General features: G+C 48.9%; 1 protein-coding gene across 3 annotated transcripts; it reads left to right on the forward strand.

Moving 5' to 3' along the window:
* LOC133360835 (zinc finger protein 497-like) lies at window positions 1-27,436 on the forward strand. Of its 3 annotated transcripts, XM_061579722.1 has the most exons (5): window positions 1-200; window positions 1,858-2,039; window positions 2,758-2,901; window positions 19,779-20,345; window positions 20,996-27,436. In XM_061579722.1, exons 2-5 carry the CDS (start codon window positions 1,991-1,993, stop codon window positions 22,156-22,158), a joined length of 1,923 nt encoding a protein of 640 aa, XP_061435706.1. In that variant the 5' UTR covers window positions 1-200; window positions 1,858-1,990; the 3' UTR covers window positions 22,159-27,436. The 3 variants fall into 3 exon arrangements, with proteins under 3 accessions (XP_061435706.1, XP_061435707.1, XP_061435708.1); XM_061579723.1 differs by lacking the exon at window positions 2,758-2,901; XM_061579724.1 differs by lacking the exons at window positions 1-200; window positions 1,858-2,039; window positions 2,758-2,901 and adding an exon at window positions 18,304-18,341.
* Window positions 27,437-27,680: the final 244 nt, after the last annotated feature.

The following is a 27,680-nucleotide window of genomic DNA, read 5'->3' on the forward strand; positions in this document are numbered from 1 at the left end:
GCGCTGGGCCCGCGGGGAGGAGGAGATCCACGGCCCTCAGGCGGCTCCGTGAAGCTCCTCCGTGAGGCGGCTCCGTGAGGCTCCTCCGTCAGGCGGCTCCGTCAGACTCCTCCGTGAGGCGGCTCCGTCAGGCTCCTCCGTGAGGCTCCTCCGCGAGGCGGCTCCGTGAGGCTTGGCGCGGCTCCTCCCGTCAGCTGCAGGTTTGTGATGTTCTGGGTGACGCTCAAATCGTCGTAGAGAGACCCATAGAGACCCACAGATACCCACCGAGACTCATAGAGACCCACAGAGACTTATAAATACTCAGAGACCCACAGAGACCCATACTCATAGAGACCCACAGAGACCCATACTAATCGAGACCCACAAAGAACCAGAGAGTCCCACAGAGACCCATAGAGACCCAAAGAGACCCATAGAGACCCAGAGAGACCCACAGACCAAGAGAGACCCATAGAGACCCATGGAGACCCATGGAGACCCATAGAGACCCACAGAGACCCAGAGAGACCCATACTAAAACTAAACTATGTTCATGTTACCAGCTGTAAGGCCACCACTGAGATGCTGTGTAGCTCTTTCTCACCACAACGATAGCTCAACCAAGTGGCTCAGACCTATCGAGATCCATCGAGACCCACAGAGACCCACAGAAACCCATCGAGACTCAGAGACCCATCGAGACCCACAGAAACCCATCGAGACCCACAGAAACCCATCGAGACCCATCGTGACTCAGAGACCCAGAGAGTCCCACAGAGACCCATAGAGACCCAGAGAGACCCATAGAGACCCAGAGATACCCATAGAGACCCAGAGATACTCATAGAGACCCAGAGAGACCCATAGAGACCCACAGAGACCCATAGAGACCCATATTCATAGAGACCCACAGAGACCCATACTCATAGAGACCCATAGAGACCCAAATAGACCCAGAGAGACCCATAGAGACCCACAGAGACCCATACTCATCGAGATACACAAGAGACCCAGAGAGTCCCATAGAGACCCAAAGAGACCCATAGAGACCCACAGAGACCTAGAGAGACCCATAGAGACCCACAGAGACCCAGAGAGACCCATACTAAAACTAAACTATGTTCATGTTACCAGCTGTAAGGCCACCACTGAGATGCTGTGTAGCTCTTTCTCACCACAACGATAGCTCAACCAAGTGGCTCAGACCTATTGAGATCCATCGAGACCCGCAGAGACCCACAGAAACCCATCGAGACTCAGAGACTCATAGAGACCCACAGAAACCCATCGAGACCCATCGAGACCCACAGAGACCCACAGAAACCCATCGAGACCCATCGAGACTCACAGAGACCCACAGAAACTCATCGAGATCCATCGAGACCCACAGAGACCCACAGAAATCCATCGAGACCCACAGAGATCCACAGAGACCCATCGATACTCAGAGACACATAGAGACTCATAGAGACCCACAGAGACCCATAGAGACTCATACTCATCGAGACCCACAGAGACCCAGAGAGACCCAGAGAGTCCCACAGAGACCCATAGAGACCCATAGAGACCCATCAAAACCCATAGAGAGCCACAAAGACCCATTGAGACCCACAGACCCATATAGACCCACAGAAACCCATTGAGACCCACAGAGAATCATACTAAAATAACCTAAGTTTATTGTTACTTGGTGTAAGGTCCCACTGAGCTGCTGTGTAGTTAAAAATTAAGAAAAATATCTTCTTGTTTAAGTAGCAATCTTGCTATCATCACAACGGCAACAGCTCACACACGCACACAGTCCAATGGAATCTACGATTGAAATCCACCACTTTACAAATAGTAAGTGATTATTCATTACGCCTGCATTCTCAGGCGTGGGAAGAGCGAGGAAGCTTTTTCACCGCCATCGTTGTCGTCACGCTAAGAGGAAGAGAAGTAGGAGTCTCCAACATCATCGCCGTCGCCCATCCAGCGAGGAGCTGCAGGGGACCGCTGGGGCCGTGAGATGTCGCGCAGAATGGACGCTCGCAGCGGAGACGGAGACATGGCTGGGGGTGAGGACTCCATAGACTCAGCACTGCCATAGACTCAGCACTGCCATAGACTCAGCACTGCAATAGACTCAGCACTGCAATAGACTCAGCACTGCTATAGACTCAGCACTGTTATAGACTCAGCACTGTCATAGACTCAGCACTGTCATAGACTCAGCACTGCCACCAAAGACTCAGCACTGCCATAGACTTAGCACTGCCATAGGCTCAGCACTGTCGTAGACTCAGCACTGCTACCCATAGACTCAGCACTGCCACCCATAGACTCAGCACTGCCACCCATAGACTCAGCACTGCTACCCATAGACATATCACTGTCACCCATAGACGCAGCACTGTCACCCATAGACTCAGCACTGCCACCCATAGACTCAGCGCTGCCATAGACTCAGCACTGCCACCCATAGACTCAGCACTGTCACCCATAGACTCAGCATTGCCACCCATATACTCAGCACTGTCACCCATAGACTGAGCACTGCTACCCATAGACTCAGCACTGCCACTCATAGACTCAGCATTGTCATAGACTCAGCACTGCCACCCATAGACTCAGCACTGCCACCCATAGACTCAGCACTGCCATCCATAGACTCAGCACACTGAAGCCACGTGGTTTACTGGAGGCTTGGGCTGATCTACAGCGAGAGAGAGATCATCATCAGCAGCATCAGCAGCGTGAGCCTCTCTCTGCTGCGCTGCGTTTCGCTCGGCACAGGCGACGGGAAGGAGGTGGGGGGGGAGGAGGAGGTGACCCTTCACCTGCCCGTGGAGCCGCTCGTCAGGCGGGAAGGCACTGGGGAGGAGCGCAGGCATGAGACGTTTCTCAGGGTGAAAGAGGAGAGAGAAGAGCAAGATACCGGTGAGGGGCGAGTGGCGGTGGTGGTGGTAACAGGAACGTATAGCGCTGGGCGTTGGTGCATTCGGGAGTCCCGGCTTAGGACATTTTGAATCGGTGGGGTTTGGCGGCTTTCGGTTCCCACGTTTGGTCATGTGCAACTCCTCCTCACCTCCATCGCATTTCCAGGCCACCTACAACACCGCCACCACCATCTCCATGCCACCTCCCACACCGCCACCAGCATCTCCATGCCACCTACGACACCGCCACCAGCATCTCCATGCCACCTACGACACCGCCACCAGCATCTCCATGCCACACCGCCACCAGCATCTCCATACCACCTACGACACCGCCACCACCATCTCCAGTCCACCTACGACACCGCCACCACCATCTCCATGCCACCTCCCACACCGCCACCACCATCTCCATGCCACCTCCCACACCGCCACCACCATCTCCATGCCACCTCCCACACCGCCACCAGCATCTCCATGCCACTTACGCCACCGCCACCACCATCTCCATGCCACCTCCCACACCGTCACCACCATCTCCATGCCACCTCCCACACCGCCACCACCATCTCCAGGCCACCTACGACACCGCCACCACCATTTCCATGCCACCTCCCACACCGCCACCACCATCTCCATGCCACCTCCCACACCGCCACCAGCATCTCCATGCCACTTACGCCACCGCCACCACCATCTCCATGCCACCTCCCACACCGTCACCACCATCTCCATGCCACCTCCCACACCGCCACCACCATCTCCAGGCCACCTACGACACCGCCACCACCATCTCCAGGCCACCTACAACACCGCCACCACCATCTCCATGCCACCTGCCACACCGCCGGGATTCATACCGAGTTCGATTTCCGCTCACGGCCGCCACCAACACCGCTGACGATTGTCTGTAACCAGTACTTGGGTGTCCCCTAGGTCGACTCGGCCTCAAATGAGTACCCGGTGCGTGTTGTGTAAACGTTGCCACGAGGGAGACAAAGGCGGCCGGGCGTGGTGCTGGCCACCCACCCACCCCCTCGTGTGCCATGGTGCCGGCCTTCATAGGTGCTGCTGCTAGTCGCTACTAACAGCACTTGCCCATAGAGTCCGTTGCAGGCTATACGGAGGATATTTGTCTTTGGTAGTCGTCTGTATGTGTGTCATTGTCTAGCTCTGGAGACTGGAAGATCGATGGTCGATGTTGGGAGTAGTGGTGAAGGTGGTGGTGATGATGATGGTAGTGGTGATGGTCATGATGGTCGTGGTGGTGATGGTGGTGGTGATGATTATACACTAGACTATACACTACACTACTATACACCACACGACTATACACTACGCGACTATACACTACGCGACTATACACTACACTACTATACACTACACTACTATACACCACACTACTATACACTACACTACTATATACTATACGACTATACACCACACTACTATACACTACACTATACACTACACTACTATACACTACACTACTATACACCACACTACTATACACTACACTACTATATACTATACGACTATACACCACACTACTATACACTACACTATACACTACACGACTATACACCACACTACACTACTATACACTACACTACTATACACTACACTATACACCACACTACTATACACCTGAGGTGTGGACTCGAGTCATGTGACTTGGACTCGAGTCAGACTCGAGTCATGAATTTGATGACTTCAGACTCGACTTGGACTTGCATAACAATGACTTTGTCCCACCTCTGAGGTGTGGACTCGAGTCATGTGACTTGGACTCGAGTCAGACTCGAGTCATGAATTTGATGACTTCAGACTCGACTTGGACTTGCATAACAATGACTTTGTCCCACCTCTGCTATACACTACACTATACACAACACTACTATACACTACAGTGACTACACTATACACTACTATACACTACACTATACACCACACTACTATACACTACACTACTGAACATTACACTACTATACACTACACTATACACTACACTGTACACTACACTACTATACACCACACTACTATACACTACACTACTATACACTACACTATACACTACACTACTATAAACTACACTACTATACACTACACTATAGACCACACTACTATACACTACACTATACACAACACTACTATACACTACTATACACTACACTATACACAACACTACTATACACTACACTACTATAAACTACACTACTATAAACTATACACTACACTACTATACACTACTATACACAACACTACTATACACTACACTACTATACACTACACTACTATACACTACACTACTATACACAACACTACTATACACTACACTACTATACACTACACTATACACAGCACTACTATACACTACTATACACAACACTACTATACACTACACTACTATACACTACACTACTATACACCACACTACTATACACCACACTACTATTAACTATACTACTGTACACTACACTACTATACACTACACTATACACAACACTACTATACACTACACTATACACTACACTACTATACACTACATTACTATACACTACACTACTATACACTACACTACTATACATGACACTACTATACACTACTATACACCACACTACTATACACCACACTACTATACATTACACTACTATACACTACACTATACACTACAACACTATACACTACACTACTATACACTACACGATACACCACATTACTATACACTACTATACACCACATGACTATACACTACACGACTATACACCACTATACACTACACGACTATACACCACACTACTATACACTACACTACTATATACTATACGACTATACACCACACTACTATACACTACACTATACACCACACGACTATACACTACACTATACACAACACTACTATACACTACAGTGACTACACTATACACTACTATACACTACACTATACACTACACTATACACCACACTACTATACACTACACTACTGTACACTACACTACAATACACTTCACTATACACTACACTGTACACTACACTACTATACACCACACTACTATACGCTACACTACTATATACTACACTATACACTACACTACTATAAACTACACTACTATACACTACACTACTATACACTACACTACTATACACTACACTATACACTGCACTGTACACTACACTACTATACACGACACTACTATAAACTACACTACTATAAACTATACACTACACTACTATACACTACTATACACAACACTACTATACACTACACTACTATACACTACACTACTATACACTACACAACACTACTATACACTACACTATACACAACACTACTATACACAACACTACTATACACTACACTACTATACACTATACTACTATACACCACACTACTATTAACTATACTACTGTATACTACACTACTATACACTACACTATACACAACACTACTATACACTACACTATACACTACACTACTATACACTACACTACTATACACTACACTACTATACACCACACTACTATTAACTATACTACTGTACACTACACTACTATACACTACACTATACACGACACTACTATACACTACTATACACCACACTACTATACACCACACTACTATACACCACACTACAATACATTACACTACTATACACTACACTATACACTACAACACTATACACTACACTACTATACACTACACTATACACCACACTACTATACACTACACTACTATACACCACACTACTATACACTACACTATACACTACACTACTATACACCACACTACTATACACTACACGATACACCACATTAATATACACTACTATACACCACACGACTATATACCACACTACTATACACTACACTACTATATACTATATGACTATACACCACACTACTATACACTACACTATACACTACACGACTATACACCACACTACACTATACACTACACTACTATACACTACACTATACACCACACTACTATACACTACACTATACACAACACTACTATACACTACAGTGACTACACTATACACTACTATACACTACACTATACACTACACTATACACCACACTACTATACACTACACTACTGTACACTACACTACTATACACTACACTATACACTACACTGTACACTACACTACTATACACCACACTACTATACGCTACACTACTATATACTACACTATACACTACACTACTATAAACTACACTACTATACACTACACTACTATACACTACACTACTATACACTACACTATACACTGCACTGTACACTACACTACTATACACGACACTACTATAAACTACACTACTATAAACTATACACTACACTACTATACACTACTATACACAACACTACTATACACTACACTACTATACACTACACTACTATACACTACACTATACACAACACTACTATACACTACACTATACACAACACTACTATACACAACACTACTATACACTACACTACTATACACTACACTACTATACACCACACTACTATACACCACACTACTATTAACTATACTACTGTACACAACACTACTATACACTACACTATACACTACACTACTATACACTACACTACTATACACTACACTACTATACACTACACTACTATACACGACACTACTATACACTACTATACACCACACTACTATACACCACACTACTATACACCACACTACTATACATTACACTACTATACACTACACTATACACTACAACACTATACACTACACTACTATACACTACACTATACACCACACTACTATACACTACACTACTATACACCACACTACTATACACTACACTATACACTACACTACTATACACCACACTACTATACACTACACGATACACCACATTAATATACACTACTATACACCACACGACTATATACCACACTACTATACACTACACTACTATATACTATATGACTATACACCACACTACTATACACTACACTATACACTACACGACTATACACCACACTACACTATACACTACACTACTATACACTACACTATACACCACACTACTATACACTACACTACTATACACCACACTACTATACACTACACTATACACTACACTACTATACACTACACTACTATACACCACACTACTATACACTACACGATACACCACATTACTATACACTACTATACACCACATGACTATACACTACACGACTATACACCACTATACACTACACGACTATACACCACACTACTATACACTACACTACTATATACTATACGACTATACACCACACTACTATACACTACACTATACACTACACGACTATACACCACACTACACTATACACTACACTACTATACACTACACTATACACCACACTACTATACACTACACTATACACAACACTACTATACACTATAGTGACTACACTATACACTACTATACACTACACTATACACTACACTATACACCACACTACTATACACTACACTACTGTACACTACACTACTATACACTACACTATACACTACACTGTACACTACACTACTATACACCACACTACTATACACTACACTACTATATACTACACTATACACTACACTACTATAAACTACACTACTATACACGACACTACTATAAACTACACTACTATACACTATACACTACACTACTATACACTACTATACACAACACTACTATACACTACACTACTATACACTACACTACTATACACTACACTATACACAACACTACTATACACTACACTATACACAACACTACTATACACTACTATACACAACACTACTATACACTACACTACTATACACTACACTACTATACACCACACTACTATACACCACACTACTATACACCACACTACTATTAACTATACTACTGTACACTACACTACTATACACTACACCATACACAACACTACTATACACTACACTATACACTACACTACTATACACTACACTACTATACACTACACTACTATACACGACACTACTATACACTACTATACACCACACTACTATACACCACACTACTATACACCACACTACTATACATTACACTACTATACACTACACTATACACTACAACACTATACACTACACTACTATACACTACACTATACACCACACTACTATACACTACACTACTATACACCACACTACTATACACTACACTATACACTACACTACTATACACCACACTACTATACACTACACGATACACCACATTAATATACACTACTATACACCACACGACTATATACCACACTACTATACACTACACTACTATATACTATATGACTATACACCACACTACTATACACTACACTATACACTACACGACTATACACCACACTACACTATACACTACACTACTATACACTACACTATACACCACACTACTATACACTACACTATACACAGCACTACTATACACTACAGTGACTACACTATACACTACTATACACTACACTATACACTACACTATACACCACACTACTATACACTACACTATACACAACACTACTATACACTACACTATACACTACACTACTATACACTACACTACTATACACTACACTACTATACACGACACTACTATACACTACTATACACCACACTACTATACACCACACTACTATACATTACACTACTATACACTACACTATACACTACAACACTATACACTACACTACTATACACTACACTATACACCACACTACTATACACTACACTACTATACACCACACTACTATACACTACACTATACACTACACTACTATACACTACACTACTATACACCACACTACTATACACTACACTATACACCACACGACTATACACTACACGACTATACACCACTATACACTACACGACTATACACCACACTACTATACACTACACTATACACTACACTACTATACACTACACTATACACCACACTACTATACACTACACTATACACAACACTACTATACAATACAGTGACTACACTATACACTACTATACACTACACTATACACTACACTATACACCACACTACTATACACTACACTATTGTACACTACACTACTATACACTACACTGTACACTACACTGTACACTACACTACTATACACCACACTACTATACACTACACTACTATACACTACACTATATACTACACTACTATAAACTACACTACTATACACTACACTACTATATACTACACTATACACCACACTACTATACACTACACTATACACAACACTACTATACACTACTATACACTACACTATACTCAACACTACTATACACTACTATACACTATACGATACACAACACTACAATATACTACTATACACTACACTACTATACACTACACTACTATAAACTACACTACTATAAACTATACACTACACTAATATACACTACTATACACAACACTACTATACACTACACTACTATACACTACACTACTATACACTACACTATACACAACACTACTATACACTACACTATACACAACACTACTATACACTACTATACACAACACTACTATACACTACACTACTATACATTACACTACCATACACCACACTACTATACACCACACTACTATTAACTATACTACTATACACTACACTACTATACACTACACTATACACAACACTACTATACACTACACTATACACTACACTACTATACACTACACTACTATACACTACACTACTATACACTACACTACTATACACGACACTACTATACACTACTATACACCACACTACTATACACTACACTATACACTACACTACTATACACTACACTACTATACACCACACTACTATACACTACACGATACACCACACTACTATACACTACTATACACCACACGACTATACACTACACTACTATACACTCCACTCCTATACACCACACTACTATACACTACACTATACACAACACTACTATACACTACTATACACTACACTACTATACACCACACTACTATACACTACACTATACACTACACTACTATACACTACACTACTATACACCACACTACTATACACTACACTATACACCACACGACTATACACTACACGACTATACACCACTATACACTACACGACTATACACCACACTACTATACACTACACTATACACTACACTACTATACACTACACTATACACCACACTACTATACACTACACTATACACAACACTACTATACAATACAGTGACTACACTATACACTACTATACACTACACTATACACTACACTATACACCACACTACTATACACTACACTATTGTACACTACACTACTATACACTACACTGTACACTACACTGTACACTACACTACTATACACCACACTACTATACACTACACTACTATACACTACACTATATACTACACTACTATAAACTACACTACTATACACTACACTACTATATACTACACTATACACCACACTACTATACACTACACTATACACAACACTACTATACACTACTATACACTACACTATACACAACACTACTATACACTACTATACACTATACGATACACAACACTACAATATACTACTATACACTACACTGCTATACACTACACTACTATAAACTACACTACTATAAACTATACACTACACTAATATACACTACTATACACAACACTACTATACACTACACTACTATACACTACACTACTATACACTACACTATACACAATACTACTATACACTACACTATACACAACACTACTATACACTACTATACACAACACTACTATACACTACACTACTATACATTACACTACCATACACCACACTACTATACACCACACTACTATTAACTATACTACTATACACTACACTACTATACACTACACTATACACAACACTACTATACACTACACTATACACTACACTACTATACACTACACTACTATACACTACACTACTATACACTACACTACTATACACGACACTACTATACACTACTATACACCACACTACTATACACTACACTATACACTACACTACTATACACTACACTACTATACACCACACTACTATACACTACACGATACACCACACTACTATACACTACTATACACCACACGACTATACACCACTACTATACACTCCACTCCTATACACCACACTACTATACACTACACTATACACAACACTACTATACACTACTATACACTACACTACTATATGTAATAAAGCTCGTTGAGGCGGCTTCTGGAATCCGTCCTTTATTCAACTTGTAATACAGCTTTTCCTTCACGCTGCTGACAGGCAGCGTGAGAGGGACAGATAGAGAGAGAGACACACTGCCACGTGGCAACCCGGAGCCCCGCTCCCGCGTGGCCCCCTTCCTCTGTTCCTTCTCGTTCTGACCACATGTCGCTCGTCTCCACCCCTATTTAATACCCGGGTCACGTGGTACGTTTCCACCAATCCTGGTTAGCCTCCATGGAATATTCCAGGCCCCCTCGTAAGCTGCCGGGACCACGCCCCTGACTCATCTCCCCATTGGATGTGGTCAAAGCCAGCAGAACCAATCCCCTACTTACAGCTGTCACTTTTCCATTACGTCAGGGCCACGCTCCTAGGCTTCCCCCCATTGGCTATAAATCAGGACCGGCAGAGCCAATCATCATGACGAGTTGTGATACGTCATTGAGCCGGATATATCCTCACATTACATCACCCCCCCCCCCCCCCCCCGGTGTAAAAAGTCAGCCGTCTCGGCTAGGAAAAGGGTGACAAGCTGAATCCCATTAGGATAATTATTAGGGCGTCTAAGACGCATTAACTAGGTAAGGGGGGAGTAGGCGTCTACGCGCTGGGATATTCAAAACATTTAACAACAGACATACATTAGGGCGCCCCTGTAGCGCAGTAACAACAGGGTGACAGACCGCAAGGCAATCAATACTAGCGAAACGGAAGAGATTTCGATCGCGTACGCGACGCCGGACCCTCTCCGTTGTTCGCGCGTGGTTGCCTCGCCAACTGATCAGCAGGAGGTGGTTGCCGTGGAGAAGAAGAAGAATGTTCAGTTTCCGTTGTATCTGGGACAGGTCCCGTTGGAGGAGGGACGTCTGGGGTCTCGTCGTCCCTCAAAACCTGTTCATCTGCGGGGGGTATAACACAGCCCCGCTGGGGATCAACGGGCGAGGCAAGTGGCACATTCGGCACGCCAGACCCCGGCAGGTCAACAAGTGGAGATGAAGGGCCAGCACGCGGGTCAACATAAGGTTTGAGTCGCGACGAATGGACATACCAATGACGTTGGCCGTACTGGATGCGAACACTCTGGGGATTCCGAATGTCCACCAGCCTCACAGGCCCCCGCCAAGGCTTGTGCAGTTTAGGGGACGTGCCCACTGGCACTTGAGGGCAATGAAGCCATGCCAGATCGCCCACCGACCAGGACATATCAGTTCGCGATCGACGCGCATACCTCTCGTTCCTTGCCTGCGTACGGGCCGTCGCACATCTGGCAGCCTCTCGCGCCTCCGTAACCCGTATAAGCGAGTCCCGTACGTGATCAGGCAAGGAAGGGGACGGTTGTTTACCCGCCGCACCCAGTTGCACATCAATCGGGGGTACATTCTCACGGCCATACATCAAGAAAAATGGTGAATATCCTGTGGACACGTGCCGCCAGGACGACCCGGTGTGTGACAAAGCATGGCCGAAAGGGTGCGGTTAAACGGGTTCCACCATGCCATCCGTTTGCGGATGGTACGGGGAAGTACGGATTTTCTTTGTGCCCAGCGCAGCGCATACATCCTTGAGCAATTTGGAGGAGAAGTTACGTCCTTCATCCGTAAGCAGCCCTTCGGGTGCTCCTTTATCCATGACGTAACCATTCAAGAAAGCCTCAGTGGACGAGGCCGTTTGGTCAGGCAGAGGCCAGGCCATAGGCCAGCGGGAAAAATATTCGACCCCGACCAAAAGGTATTTGTTTCCCCTAGCCAATGGAGGGAACGGGCCCAGGATGTCCAGAGCAACTAGCTCATTAATACGGGATACCTCAATTGAACGTAGTGGCGGAACATAATTTTGACGAGGTGGTTTCCTCTGTGCACAATCATGGCATGACCGGATAAAGTTATTGACATCTGCCATCATGCCGGGCCAAAAGAAATCCTGCTGCATCGCGGCCAACGTTTTCTGCACGCCGAAGTGCATCAGTTTGTCGGCGTGCAGAGCGCGGAGCAGGTCGTGGCGAAGGGATGTCGGCACAACCAGGCGTGAACGGTCAGACACTCCATCTGTCCCGCCTGGCCCCGGAACATCTGCCATTTCCATCCCGCCAAATGAGATTTCGGTTTCCCGATCAGTTTCCGCAGCGGAGCCAGAGAGGCATCGGCCTCCTGCTCGCGTAGCCACACCGAGTGCGGCAAATGCAGCGTATCGTCGGCGCCAACGGGTACATCCTGGCCTTCATTGTTCGAAATCGCCCCCATAACCGGACAGGGCAAGGTAGGCAGCGCTGCACAGGACCCCGACGCGGCAGCCACCACCCTACGGGCCAATTTTTTCCATTGCATCGACACAGGTACACCACAATTACCGTCCAGAGTGCAAACATGTGTGCAAGTGGATGGGTGATGTGACAAGACCTGCCGGGTGTCCGATGTGTGTCGACTTGCCCGAGCGTGCCGTGGATCCGCGTCCGGTGGAGGAGATGGAAGCCGGCCCGACGGGAGCTGAGAAGGCAGAGGTCGGCAGCAGCAATCCAGGGCGAAATGGCCTCGTCGGCCACACTTGAAACATGTGGCCGCCGTCGCCCGGCGGTCGCTCGTCCCGGTCTCTGCACGTGGTCGTCCGGCCCCATCACACCGCTCGCACGGCCGGCGTTTCGGGGCCCAGCGAGGAACAACAGCCATCACGAAGCTGTGTCTTGAGGACCATGACCTCGATGCTGATAACCTTCGCTGACTTGAGGACTTCAGTGTTGGCGACGAAGTCACTCCAGTGAATATTGAAGATTGTGCGGAGGCAGCGCTGATGGAAACGCTCGAGGAGACTCAGGTGACGACGGTACGTGACCCAGGACTCAGCGCCATACAGGAGAGTGGTCAGCACAACAGCTTTGTAGACGTTGACCTTTGTGGCTCTTTTAAGGTTGCTGTTGTTCCAGACACGTTTGTATAGTCTGCCAAATGCACTGTTTGCCTTGGCCAGCCTGTTGTCGACTTCGTTGTCGATCTTGGCGTCAGACGAGATCACGCACCCCAAGTAGTTGAACTGGTGGACAGCTTTCAGTTCTGTTTGTTCAATGAAGATGCTTGGTGGATGGTGCTCCTCATGGGGTGCGGACTGATGAAGAACTTCAGTCTTCCTCAGGCTGACTTCAAGGCCGAAGATCTGAGCTGTTTTCGTGAAACAGGACGTAATTCGCTGCATAGCTGCCTCTGTGTGAGCAAGGAGGACGGCATCGTCAGCAAAAAGCAGCTCCCTGATCAGTTGCTCCATGATCTTTGTGTGGGCCTGCAAACGCCTCAGGTTGAACACGCTCCTGTCGAGACGAACACAGATGTATACGCCATCAGCGTCGTCGAGGTCCTCTGTGGCCTGCTGGAGCATCATGCTGAACAAAATGGTGAACAGCGTGGGAGCAAGAACACAGCCCTGTTTCACGCCGTTTGCAATAGGGAAGGGCTGCGAGAGATTGTTGCTATGTCTGACTTGTCCAAGCTGGTCTTCATGAAGCTGGACGATCATGGTGAGGAACTTCGGTGGGCAGCTTGGCTTTTCCAGGATTTTCCAAAGTCCCTGCCTGCTCACGGTGTCAAACGCTTTTGTCAGGTCCACAAAGGTGACGTACAGCGCTTTGTTTTGCTCCCGGCACTTTTCCTGAATCTGCCTCAGGACAAACACCATGTCTGTGGTTCCCCGGTTGGCTCTAAAGCCACACTGGGTCTCTGGGAGGTGATCTTCAGCTATTGCGGGTGTAATGTAGGAATTTGGGCGGGAGACGACTTGACGGGTAGCACACTTTTATTAACACCAAACTCATTAACACGTGTGGCCAACTGTAGCCTACGCTACGCGGTTCCCCCGGCTACACACACCCGGGCTCTCCCGCCCCGTAGCTTCCAGGGAACCCACCCCGGCTGGGGTATGGGTCTCGACCACTGGGTCCCACAGCCTCGCCTCACAAGGACGTCAGGCCGCGGGTCCCACGGTCTCGCCTCTGAGCCGCACAGGGTCCCGGCCCTTACAAGGACAGCGGGACTAGGGGTCTCAGGGCCCTATCTCTTCCAACTCCGTCTTCGATCTTCACTGGTTACTAACTCCCCGAGCGCCCCTGCGCATCGCCTTTTATAGTCATCCGCTCCCGGGGAGACGGAGCCTATGCGGACCTCGATGTGAGCACCCACCCTAGTTGACCAATCACCACGCGCTGCCACACGATCCTTTTTCCCAGCTTGTGTCAGCGCACACAACCACTCACCACGTGCTGCCACACGATCAATCACTGTCAGCGCGCGTCACCACTATACCACGCGATGTAGCCACACCCGACGCGCTCTCACACGCTCCCCCCTTGTCAGCGCGTACCGTCACTACACGGGTACCAGTCTATTCAGCAGTACTCTTGCGAGGATTTTGCCGGCGATGGACAGAAGTGTTATGCCACGATAATTGGAACAGTCTGATTTCTCCCCTTTGTTCTTGTACAGGGTGATGATGACTGCATCTTTGAGATCTTGAGGGAGTTTACCCTGCTCCCAGCACCAGACGAAGAATTCATGGAGTTTGGTGTGCAGTGCTGGGCCTCCGTTCTTCCATACTTCAGGAGGGATGCCATCAACTCCTGCAGCTTTACCACTCTTCAGCTGTTTAATGACTTCCTCAGTCTCTTGTAATGTTGGTGCCACATCCAGTTCGGTTTTCACTGGTTGTTGTGGGATGCGGTCAATCGCTGGTTCTTGGACTGAGCGGCTAGCATTGAAGAGCGTGTAGAAGTGCTCAGACCAGCGGTTCAGGATTGAGTCCTTTTCGGTGAGCAGTTCTTTCCCGTCTGCACCCCGCAGGGGGCTCAGGATTTGGTACGAGGGGCCATATACCGCTTTTAGAGCTTCGTAGAATCCCCTGTAGTCGCCAGTATCAGCACAAACCTGAGTTTTTACTGCGAGGTTGGTCCACCACTCGTTCTGAATCTCTCGAAGCTTGCGCTGGATGGTCCTGCATTCCAGGCGGAAGGCTGCTTTTTGTGCGGGCAGGATGGTCGGGCCAGGTGGGCCTGGTGTGCTGATCTCTTCTGTGACAGCAGTTCCTGGACTTCTAAGTTGTTCTCATCGAACCAATCTCTGTTTTTCTTCGTGGAGAATCCGAGGGTATCTTCAGATGTTTGCAGAACAACAGCTTTGATGCGGTCCCACAGCACTTCATGAACCGGAGGCGCGTCTCCTAGGCAGCTCGGTTCCTCTAGCCTAGATCGTAGGCTTTTCTGGAAAGCTGCTTTGACCGCGGCAGACTGAAGGCTGCAGACTTTGAACTTCTTCCTCGGGGCACCACCTTTCCTTGGTCTGGGTTTAAAGTGAATGCTGAGTTTGCAGCGGACAAGACGGTGGTCTGTGTGACACTCGGCGCTGGGCATTACCCTGGTGTGAAAGACATCTTTTAGGTCACGCTGGCTCACAAGGATGTACTCTATGAGATGCCAATGTTTTGACCGAGGGTGCATCCAGGTTGTCTTCAGACTGTCTTTCTGCTGGAAGATGGTGTTGGTAATGGAAAGCTGCTGTTCCGCACAGAGTTCAAGTAACAAGCGTCCATTGTCGTTGCAGCTGCCCACACCGTGCCTTCCAAGTACGCCTTTCCAGGTTTCCAAGTCTCTGCCCACTCTGGCGTTGAAGTCGCCAAGGATGACAATCTTGTTGTCAGCTGGGATATCCTGCAGAAGGCTGTGTAGGTCGGAGTAAAACTTGTCTTTATCAGCGGGATCTGCCTGGAGAGTTGGAGCGTACACACTGAGCAGCGTTGCGTGTTGTTGGTCACGAAGTGTTAGACACATTGAAATGATGCGGTCAGAGTGACCAGTTGGCAGGCTTGCAAGCTTGGTAGCGATAAAGTCCCTGATCATGAAGCTGACACCTGATCGGCGTCTCTCTGTCGCTGGTTTACCTGACCAGTAGAGAGTGTAACCTGCGTCATGCTCCCTCAGACTGCCTTCCTCTGAAAAGCGGATTTCGCTGAGGGCGGCGATGTCAACATCCAGCCGAGCGAGTTCGTGTGCGATTAAAGCAGATCGTCGCTCAGGTCGAGTGCTGTCAGCTGAGTCTAGCATGGTTTTGATGTTTCATCATGCGAGTTTGAGTCCTTTCCCACCTTTTAAGGCGAGTGGGATGCGCCGTCGATTCTTTGATGTAATTCGACCGCATATGAAGATGCCCGTTGACCGCGGTAAGCCAACTAAGGGAGGAGGAGACGAGCTTTGTTTAGGCCACCTTTTCTAGGCCCCTCTCCGTGTGGAGCAAGCAGTGCTGTCCCTAGAAAAGGCTGCTTGGTCGCTCAGGGTGCTGCCGGGTGATGATGTCGTTTCCAGGTCATCATCAGACGACCACTTGCGCCTGAGCCGCCTGCATGCAGGATTGAGACTGCGGCTGCCAGTGTCATCTTACACCTGCCGAGTTCGCCCCTTTCCCATCGCTACAGGACTTAGTGAGACCGGAGGGGGGGGGGGGGGGGTAGACGTGAAGATTACCTTCTTGCCTGCACAAAGGAGCTTTCAAGTGGAGTGCAGTGTGCGCAGAACTAACCCCACCCTTTAAACCCGGGGTTCGTCTGCCATGGCCTAGCAAGCTGGGACGGTGACAGCGAGGTCCTCTGGCCGTAGGTTTTACATCAGTTTCCTTTTCCTAGGTAGACGGCCTTCCAAGGCTGAAGAGATCCACCTTCCCTGCTATTTCAAACCATAGCTGGTAGGCCACAGCCGCAGTCCACAGTAACGAAGTGGCGCGCCTTAGTCCCGAACACTTGGCCTTTGGGTCCTAACGAGACCCTTCCGCCCTGGCCGGTGACTCCGTCGTGGGAGTTCATTCGCCCAGTGATGCAGTGTTGACATCACCCCCTGACGTCGTTTAGCCCGCCAGCTGAAGCGGTTTACCGGGGTGTGGCACTAAGAGCCAGACGTCAGAGATTTAGGAGATGGATGAGGACCAGTGTTTCCGTCCACTCAAAAATTGAGTGCAGCTACCAGAAAACAAAGGTACTACCTCTACCCAGAGCTCCCTACACCCCAACTATACTACTATACACTACACTAATATACACTATACACTACACTATACACTACACTACTATACACTACACTACTATACATGACACTACTATACACTACTATACACCACACTACTATACACTACACTATACACTACACTACTATACACTACACTATACACTACACTACTATACACTACACTATACACTACACTACTATACACTACACTATACACTACACTATACACCACACTACTATACACTACACTACTATACACCACACTACTATACACTACACTATACACCACATTACTATACACTACTATACACCACACTACTATACACTACACTACTATACACCACACTACTATACACTACACTATACACCACACTACTATACACTACTATACACCACACGACTATACACTATACTTTGCACTCCCATCGTGATTGTGAGTGTCGTGTTGTTGTTGTGGTTGTTGCAACTTTCTAACCCCCCCCCCCCCCCCCCGTGCCTCCCTACTGGGCCATCTGTGACAAGCAAAGAGCATCATAACTCATCAGATACCCTCCACCTGCCCTCTTAACGTGAACCTTCCGATTGGTTGCGATCTCTCCCAGCTCATGGAGGCGACATTCAGATCAAAGAAGAGGACACGCAGAGCGATGGAGGTGACGGAAGAGGAGGAGATGGAGGAGGAGGTGATGATGATGATGGAGGTGATAGCGATGGAATTGGTGATGATGATGGAGGAGGTGATGATGGTGATGATGGTTGTGGAGATTATGATGGAGGAAGAGGAGGAGGTGATGATGTCCTCTACATCAAAGAAGAGAACATGCAGAGCGATGGAGGTGACGGAGGAGTAGGAGATGATCATAGAGGAGATGATGATGGAGGAGGTGATAGCGATGGACATGGTGGTGGTGGTGATGACGGTGGAGGTGATGATGATGATGGAGATGACGATGGAGGAGGTGGTGATGATGTCCTCTACATCAAAGAAGAGGACATGGAGACAGACTGCATTGACGACGACGATGACGAGGCCGCCGCTCTGGAGTGCCGGATCTTGCACGACGGCTCCACCTTGAGGCCCGGGCCGGCCGTGGCCTCCTGGCGAGGACGAGGTGCCTCGCCGGGCGTGGCCGAGATCGAGGTGGAGGTGGAGGGCGACGACGACGACGGTACGGGAGGGAGGGAGATGGGGGGGAGGGGAAGGAGAGGGAGGGAGGGCATTATGGAGGGAGATGGGGGGGAGGGAGATGGAGGAAGGGAGAGGGAGAGGAGAGATGCAGGGTTGAGGGAGGGGAGAGGTGAAGGAGAGGGAGGGGGGATATGGAGGGGGGAGATGGGGGGAGGGAGGGAGGACGACCTGGACATTACCAAATCATCAGCATACATAACGTGGTTGAGCAATAGGGAGCCATCCCTTGACCGCACCCGGGTGTCGATCAGCCTCCCATTGTATCTGTACCATATGGTAATTCCTCCGGTACAGCTATTGAAGGCTTCGCGAACTACGGTGTCAAAATAGATGTTAAATAATGTTGGAGCCAGAGGACATCCCTGTCGCACCCCAAGGTGTACAGGGAATGGCTCTGACTCCCGGCCACGTAGTTTTACACTTGGACACGCACACACACACGGACACGCACGCGGACACACACACGGACACACGCACACACACGCATGCACACACACGCACACATGCACACATGCGAGCGTAGAAAATCGCTTTCTCTCAATAATGTAAAACCTTAGCAAGTTTGAAAGTTTATTTTTGTTATTTTTAACACCTCGCTTTCACCTGCCCGGCGGTGCCCGATGACCGCAGGCTCCGCGCTCGGCGGCGGCGGCCTCATGGGACGAGAGAGCGAGGAGGACTACCGCAGCGAGCTCGCCAGGGAGTTTGGCCTTCAGCCACGCATGCGGCTGCGATCGATGCGGACGAACGCCAGCAAGGGCCAGCGACGGCGGCAGCAACAGCAGGTCCTGGGCAATCCCCGCGCCTACAGAGCGGACGACGGTGACGGTAACGACGCCGGCGACGGTGACGCCGACGCATCAGACCCCCGGCCTCCGCCGAAACCACAGCACCACCACCACCACGCCTGTCCCGACTGCGGCAAGGAGTTTGCGACGCCCAAGAGCCTCCGGCGCCACCGCAAGATCCACATGGACGTGAAGCCCTACCAGTGCCCGGCGTGCGACAAGGGCTTTGTGCGCCCCTCCACGCTCCGCAGCCACATGTGGATCCACACGGGCGAAAAGCTCTTCAAGTGCCCCGCGTGCGGCAAGAGCTTCACGCAGTCCTCCTCGCTGCAGTACCACGCGCGGACGCATGCCGCCGAGGAGGAGGAGGAGGAGCGGCGTCGGCGTCGGCAGCTCCGCGCCCGCGGCTCCCCCGCGGACGGAGCCGCCTCGGCCGACGACGCCGACGCGCGGGTGGCCGCGGCGGCCAGGCCGTACGCATGCTTCGTGTGCGGCAAGGGCTTCACCCTCCCCAAGGTCCTCAAGGACCACATGATGACGCACACGGGCGAGAAGCCGCACGGCTGCCCCGTTTGTGGCAAGCGCTTCATCCAGTCGTCGGCGCTGCAAAGGCACGCGTGGACACACACGGACGAGAGGCCCCACGTGTGCCCCGTGTGCGGCAAGGGCTTCACCGTGCCCAAGTTCCTCAAGGACCACCTGATGACGCACACGGGCGAGCGGCCATACGCATGCTCCTTCTGCGGCAAGGGCTTCATCAAGCAGCTGAACCTCGTGTGCCACGTGCGCTCGCACACGGGCGAGAGGCCACACGCGTGCCCCGTGTGCGGCAAGGGCTTCGCCTACAAGTCGGTGCTCAAGCGTCACATGGAGACACACGCGGGGGAGGAGGAGGAGGAAGAGGAGGAGGAGGGGGAGGGGGGGGAGGGGGTGGAGGAGGAGCGGTTGGGGGGAGAGCAGGTGGAGGAGGAGGAGGAAAAGGAGGAGGGTGTAACTGCTTCTTGAAGGATCTGTGTGAGGATGTTTGCTTGTAAGGGTTGGCATCTGTGTGCAGACTGCCCTACATGACATCATCGCAAATGTCCGTCTGCTACAGCAGAGCTGTGGAGAATTCCAACAAGACCTACATCTCTGCTTTATTGACCTGGTCAAGGCCTATGATACTATCAACAGACCAGGGCTGTGGATTGTTCTCCGTGCTTTCGGAGTCCCTGATTCTCTGTCCAAAATCATTAAGGACCTTCATGATGGTGGGCAGGCCCGGGTAAAGCTATGTGGCCAGGAGTCGGAGCCATTCCATGTTCACCTTGGCGACAAGGATGTCCTCTGGCTCCCATATTATTTAACATCAACTTTGACCACGTAGTTCGAGAAGCTTTCTATGACTGTACCGGAGGAATTTCCATCTGTTATACAGATGCAATGGGAGGCTGATTGATGCCCGGGGGCGGTCAAGGGATGACTTCCTATTGGTTAACCATGCTATGTATGCTGATGATCTGGTGATTGCTGCTCACTCAGAGGAGGAGTTGGAGGTGCTGTTGCTGAACTTCGAGGGTTCCACTAAGAGGTGGGGTCTTGCCATCAGCCCCAGTAAACCTAAGCACCGGCCTGGATGTTTTGTGTCATCAAACGCTCCACATCCTCAGCTCCACATTGGTTGTGGGGCAGTTGTGGAGAGAGTGGAGAGTTTCCCATCCCTGGGCAGTGTTCTTATGACCAGTGCTGGTTTGACAGCAGAGGTCTCACTCTGAATCAATCGGCATTATTTTTTCATTGGGTGCGTAATGCTGTGTGCAAACTTTCCTGGTCTTTCGCTCCTCTCAAAGCTTTGGGTCTTCTTGGCCACATTCATGCCCTCTCTTCTGTATGCTTGTGAAATGTGGACCCCTCTAATGGAACATCTGCGCCGGTTAGAAATATTCAGGCTGGCCTACCTATGATCCATCCTGGGTTTAACCAGGCTGGATTGTGAGGAGCTCACAAATCCTTGAAAGATCTGGAAATCAGTGAGCTCTTCTGGCAGGCAAGGCTGCATTGGCTGGGTCATGTAGCCTGCATGCCCAGCGACCACATATCCAAGCAGCTTCTGTTTGGCAAAATAGAGGGGGCTAAATGGGCACGGCACGGGCTAGAGAAGAGATGGAGTGATGTGGTACAGGATGATGTGGAGCTGAGTGCACTTGCCGAAGATTGGTACCAGCGGTGTCAAGATCAGCCTCTATGGAGGAGGCTGGTGAAGGATGCTCTTGGGCAGTTGGAGGCAGTCGCCCTCCAGCAACAACGGAGGGCAGAGGACCGATGCTCACAACAACGAGCGGAGTGCCCGGCGGCTAAAATGCAGCAAGTTGGTACAGTAGTGGGTACAGCTGGTGGTGCATCTGCGAATCATTTCAGTCAGCCAACCCATGGCACTTCCTGGGTCTGTCTCATGATCTGTCAGCGAGCCTTTCGACACTTCACGTGGCCTCAAAGTGCACCTGGCCTGGCACAGAAACCATGGTGATGTCACCATCATTTAATGGCGAATGGCAGGTATTGACGTAAGGATGTATGTAAGGATGTATGTATTTGTGTAAGGATGTACATGTGTTTGTGTAAGGATGAATGTGTGTGTGTAAGGATGTATGTGTGTAAGGGTGTATATGTATGTATGTAAGGATGTATGTGTGCATGTAAGGATGCATGTGTGTATGTATGTAATGATGTATGTGTGTTGGACTACATAGTGATGGACCAGCGAATGCGAGCCCATGTCCTTGACACCAGGACCTACCGTGGAGCTGATCTGCCCTCTGACCATCGACTTGTCATCTGTAAGATGCGCCTGCCACTCTTCCACTCTGGTGGTGGGTGTACACCCAGGACCCCATTCCAACCTAAGGTGGCCTGGTCTCAGCTAGCTGATAGAAGTTGCAAGCAAGAATTACATCATTGCTTGCAGCTGGGGTTGGCATCGTCTCCTACTCCTCCTGATGTTGAGGGTAAATGGGTGAGGTTTAGGACTGTGACTCATGCAGCTGCAATGGCTGCTTTGGGTACGCGGTCCAGACCACTCCAGAGTCCCTGGCTGACAGAGGAGGTGTTCAGGCTGGTTGAGAAAAAGCGACAGGCCCACTCTCATCGGCTACAGTTTCCCACGTCAGAGAATGAGGAGGCTTACCGCAGCCTTCGCTCAGAGGTTTGGAGAGCCATGAGGCACTGCAAGGATGGGTGGTGGTCGCGGGTTGCTGAGGAGATGGAGTCTGCCTCAGTGGCCAGGCGATCACAAATCCCTATTTAACTCCATCAAAAAAGTAACCTGCAGTGCCACACCTATTACCATCATTAGGGGAAAAAACGGTGATCCAATCTCCGACCCCCAGGAACAGGTTTGCAGATTTGCTGAGCATTTCTGTGAGGTCCTGGGGGAGGGGAAATCCCTCAGCCAGGAAAACATCGTGGCACAAAGTGGGGATGACCCTGCTGAGGCTGTGGTGCCTCAAATATTGGATGAAGAAGTCACCCCCTGTGAGTGGCTGACTGAGGTGCCATCTGTTGAGGAAGTACTGAAGGCGATCCAGAGTCTGAGACCAAGAAAGGCACCGGGCAGAGATGATCTTCCAAGCGATATGCTGAGAGAGGGTGGCATTTGTGCACAGACTGTCCTACATGACGTAACAATAGTCTGGACCACTGGACGGGTTCCGCAGGACTGGAAGGATGCTCTGGTGGAAGGGGGGGGGGCCGCACAGACTGTAACAACTACAGGGGCATATCACTCCTCAGTGTTCCGGGTAAGATCCTGGCAAGGATTATTCAACATCGCCTTGCTAGGCACGCTGAGGAGAGGCTTGTGGAGCCCCAATGCGGTTTCAGATAAGGGCGGTCCTGCACGGATGCCATATTTTCTGTCCGTCTGCTACAGTAGAGGTGTAGGGAATTCCAGCAAGACTTACATCTATGCTTTATTGACCTGGTGAAGGCCTATGATACCATCAGTAGGCTTGGGCTCTGGGTTGTTCTTCGTGCTTTCGGAGTCCCTGACCCTCTGCTCACGATCATTAAGGGCCTTCATGATGGTGAGCGGGCCTGGGTAATACTACGTAGCCAAGAGTCAGAGCCATTCCTTGTACACCTTGGGGTGCGACAGGGATGTCCTTTGTCTCCCACATTATTTAACATCTATTTTGACCACATAGTTTGTGAAGCCTTCAATAGCTGTACCGGGGGAATTTCCATTTGGTACAGATATAATGGGAGGCTGATCGATGTCCGGGTGCGGTCAAGGGATGGCTCCCTATTGGTCAACCACATTATGTATGCCGATGATTTGGTAATTGCTGCTCATTCAGAGGAGGAGTTGGAGATGCTGCTGCTGAAACTGCAGCGTGCCACTAAGAGGTGGGGCCTTACCATCAGCCCCACCAAAACTAAGCACCTGCCTGGGTATTTTGTACCATCGGACACTCCACCCCCACAGCTCCCAATCGGTGATTGGGCAGTTGTGGAGAGAGTGGAGAGTTTTCTATACCTGGGCAGTATGCTCATGACCGGCTCCGGTTTAACAGCAGAGGTCTCACTCCGAATCAGTCGAGCGGCAATATCTTTTCATCGGGTGCGTAACGCTGTGTGGAAGCTACCTGGTCTGTCGCTCCGCACGAAGCTTCAGGTATTTTCAGCCACGGTCATTCCCTCCCTTCTCTATGCTTGCGAAACGTGGACCCCTCTAATTGAGCATTTTCACCAGTTGGAAACATTTAGGCTGGCCTGGCTACGATCCATCCTGGGTTTAACCAGGCTGGATTGTGTGAGGAGCTCACAAATCCTTGAAAGATCTGGGCAAAGTCCCATCGGTGAGCTCCTCCGGCAGGCAAGGCTGCGTTGGCTAGGTCATGTAGCCCCGCATGCCCAGCCACCGCATGCCTAAACAGCTTTAGTTCGGCCGGATAGAGGGGGCTAAACGGGCACGGCATGGGCTAGAGAAGAGATGGAGTGATGTGGTACAGGAGGACGTGGAGCCGATGACTGGTACCAGCGGTGTCAAGATCAGCCTCAGTGGAGGAGGCTCGTGAAGGACGCTACTGGGCAGTTGGAGGCAGTCGCCCTCTAGCAACAACAGATGGCGGAGGAGCGACGCTCACAACAACGAGCAGAGCGCCATAGGGGGCACAGGTGGTGCATCAGCCAGTCATCTCAGTCATCTCAGTCGGTCGACCCGTGGCACCTAGGTCTGCCCAGTGACCTGTCAGCGGGCGTTCAACACTTCACGTGGCCTCAAGGTGCACATGGCCTGGCATAAGCGTCGTGGTGACGTCACCGCCACTTAGTGGCGAATGGCGGTTCTGTAAGGAAGAATGTGTGTGTGTGTAAGGGTGTATATGTATGTAAGGATGTATGTGTGTATGTAAGTATATATGTGTGCATGTAAGGATGCATGTGTGTATGTATGTAAGGATCTATTTGTGTATGTAAGGATCTATGTGTGTATGTTAGGATGTATGTGAAAAGGACTTCGGACGAGGTTAAGTATAGCTCAACTGTATGGTTTATTCGCTGATAATGTGCAGACATATAGAGACGATACTTATAGACGATTCACTCCAGAATGCGCCCCGAGATCTCTCTCGGGCTCTTCATATATATACTGTACCCCCCTTTCCAGAAGGTTCTCTTCTATCTTCCACTCCCCATTCTCCTTTTCCAATGGTTATCAACAGTCCCTTATTAATTATTTTAATCTTCCTGCCTGTTCCCCTTGCACCGATATGATTTGAATGCTCCGATGCCTTCCAATCAGATCGGTGTGGTGGCATCACTGACCAAGTCAGTGGCTCTGCTATTTTTAAACTCTGCCTGCCTGTGAAGTCCTTAAGACTTCTGGCATTGGACTGGCCACCAAGCCTAACTGTTACATATGTACGGATGTATGTAACACCGGTGACGATTATATGAACCGGCCCTGCGCCACCCCTAGGTCGACTCAGCCTCAAAGGAGTACCTGGCAAGGTGTGTAACCATCGCCACTGGGTAGGCAAAGGTGGCCGGGCGTCGTGTTGGCCACCCGCTTCCTCGTGTGCCGTCCTGGCCTTCATAGGTGCTCACAGCGCTTGCCCCAACAGTCCGTTAAGGTTATATGGGGGATCTTTGTGTATGTAAGTATGAATGTAATTATGTGTGTGTAGCCGGTCCGCCATATGCCCTCTCTCCTCCGGTCGTGAATCCTGGCGAGGAGGGGAGACAGGTCGGCTAAATAGATGACAATAATAAAAATAATAACGGTCAGAGACTATGATGAGTAAGAGATGCTCTCCTTTGTGTTTCTGTCCCTCCGGAGCAGTTGGGGGGGGGGCACTCTACAACAGCTGAGCACCAGGGGAGGGGTGGTTTTTAAAACGGCAATTTTTTGGTTATTTCAAAGTCTCCTTCTGAAAGGGGCGATCGCGTCCACCTGAAATAGTCACCAGACTACCCAATACCAATACAGCCGCCATTTTACACTAAGTGACGGTGACATCACCACGGCGCCTGCGCCAGGCCCAGGTGCA

This window comes from Lethenteron reissneri, chromosome 69 (genome assembly GCF_015708825.2).
Source record: "Lethenteron reissneri isolate LAM-NWPU_2019-01 chromosome 69, ASM1570882v1, whole genome shotgun sequence".
In the NCBI taxonomy this organism is placed as follows: Eukaryota; Metazoa; Chordata; class Hyperoartia; order Petromyzontiformes; family Petromyzontidae; genus Lethenteron; species Lethenteron reissneri.